Here is a 1435-nt window from a genome sequence, read left to right on the forward strand (position 1 = left end):
CCTTTGAAAAAGCGTCTGATACCTTAGATGAGCACCTCGCTGATAGCTGGGTTGCTTGATTTGAATTTGAGGAGTTGAAAAGCCTGTTTACTTTCCTGCTTTGATGTTGGGTAGATCTGGTTTTGATTAGATCAATACCCTTTTCTCTCCCTACCCTCCCTCCCCCCTTCCTTTTCTTCCCAGAAAGGAGGCTCAGATGAGCCCCTGCTGACTCGAGAGAGAAAGAGAGACCACGCTGATCGCTGAGAGGAACTGGAGGAAGAAAACAATTCCCAAACTCAGTGAGAAGAGCTGGCTCGCCATGAGTAGTGCTGTGTTGGTTCCTCGCCTGCCAGACCCCAGCAGCAGCTTCAGGGAGGATGCTCCCCGGCCCCCGGTTCCGGGGGAAGAAGGGGAGACCCCACCCTGCCAGCCCGCGGTGGGGAAGGGCCAGGCCACCAAACCCATGCCCGTCTCCTCCAACACCCGGCGGAACGAGGACGGGTTGGGGGAACCGGAGGGGCGGGCATCTCCGGACTCCCCTCTGACCAGGTGGACCAAGTCCTTACACTCCTTGTTGGGCGATCAAGACGGTGCTTATCTCTTCCGGACTTTCCTGGAGAGGGAGAAATGCGTGGATACTTTAGACTTCTGGTTTGCCTGCAATGGATTCAGGCAGATGAACCTGAAGGATACCAAAACTTTGCGCGTAGCCAAAGCGATCTACAAAAGGTACATCGAGAACAACAGCATTGTCTCCAAGCAGCTGAAACCCGCCACCAAGACTTACATAAGAGATGGCATCAAGAAGCAACAGATTGATTCCATCATGTTTGACCAGGCGCAGACCGAGATCCAGTCGGTGATGGAGGAAAATGCCTACCAGATGTTTTTGACTTCTGATATATACCTCGAATATGTGAGGAGTGGGGGAGAAAACACAGCTTATATGAGCAACGGGGGACTGGGGAGCCTAAAGGTCGTGTGTGGCTATCTCCCCACCTTGAACGAAGAAGAGGAGTGGACTTGTGCTGACTTCAAGTGCAAACTTTCACCCACTGTGGTTGGCTTGTCCAGCAAAACTCTGAGGGCGACCGCTAACGTGAGGTCCGCGGAAACGGTCGAAAATGGATACAGGTAAGACTGGCAGGGGTGGAGGGGTGGGTGGCGGATGGCGGATGGCATGGGTTTTGCAGATGTTTTGAGTTATGTGGGGTGGATGGTTGGATGGATGTGCTGCAGAGGCTGACAAAGGTCTGTTGAGAGCCAGGATCCCTGGCCATGAATGCTTTGATCTTGCTTTTTGTTGTTGGGGGCGGGGGAGAGGGGGCCGATGCACACACACACACCTAAGTGCCTGCAGGCTGCCAGTGCTAATTCAAACACTGGTGAGCATATTCATTAATGCGGGTTATTCAGTTTCCTGGGCCAATCTTAGAAACGGGGGTGGGGGTGG

The 1435-nt window shown here is 53.4% G+C and overlaps 1 protein-coding gene across 2 annotated transcripts in view; it reads left to right on the plus strand.

The window, feature by feature from the left end:
• Window positions 1-255, plus strand: part of CEP112 (centrosomal protein 112kDa) — a 323660-nt gene extending 323405 nt beyond the window's left edge. For both annotated transcript variants that reach the window (XM_005858692.2, XM_005858691.2), the window contains one exon: window positions 184-255. In XM_005858692.2, the coding sequence (XP_005858754.2) occupies window positions 184-211 (28 nt within the window). In that variant the 3' untranslated portion in view covers window positions 212-255. The remainder of the gene's footprint in view (window positions 1-183) is intronic.
• Window positions 256-1435: the final 1180 nt, after the last annotated feature.

The sequence above is a fragment of the Myotis brandtii genome, unplaced genomic scaffold (assembly GCF_000412655.1).
Source record: "Myotis brandtii unplaced genomic scaffold, ASM41265v1 scaffold120, whole genome shotgun sequence".
In the NCBI taxonomy this organism is placed as follows: domain Eukaryota; kingdom Metazoa; phylum Chordata; class Mammalia; order Chiroptera; family Vespertilionidae; genus Myotis; species Myotis brandtii.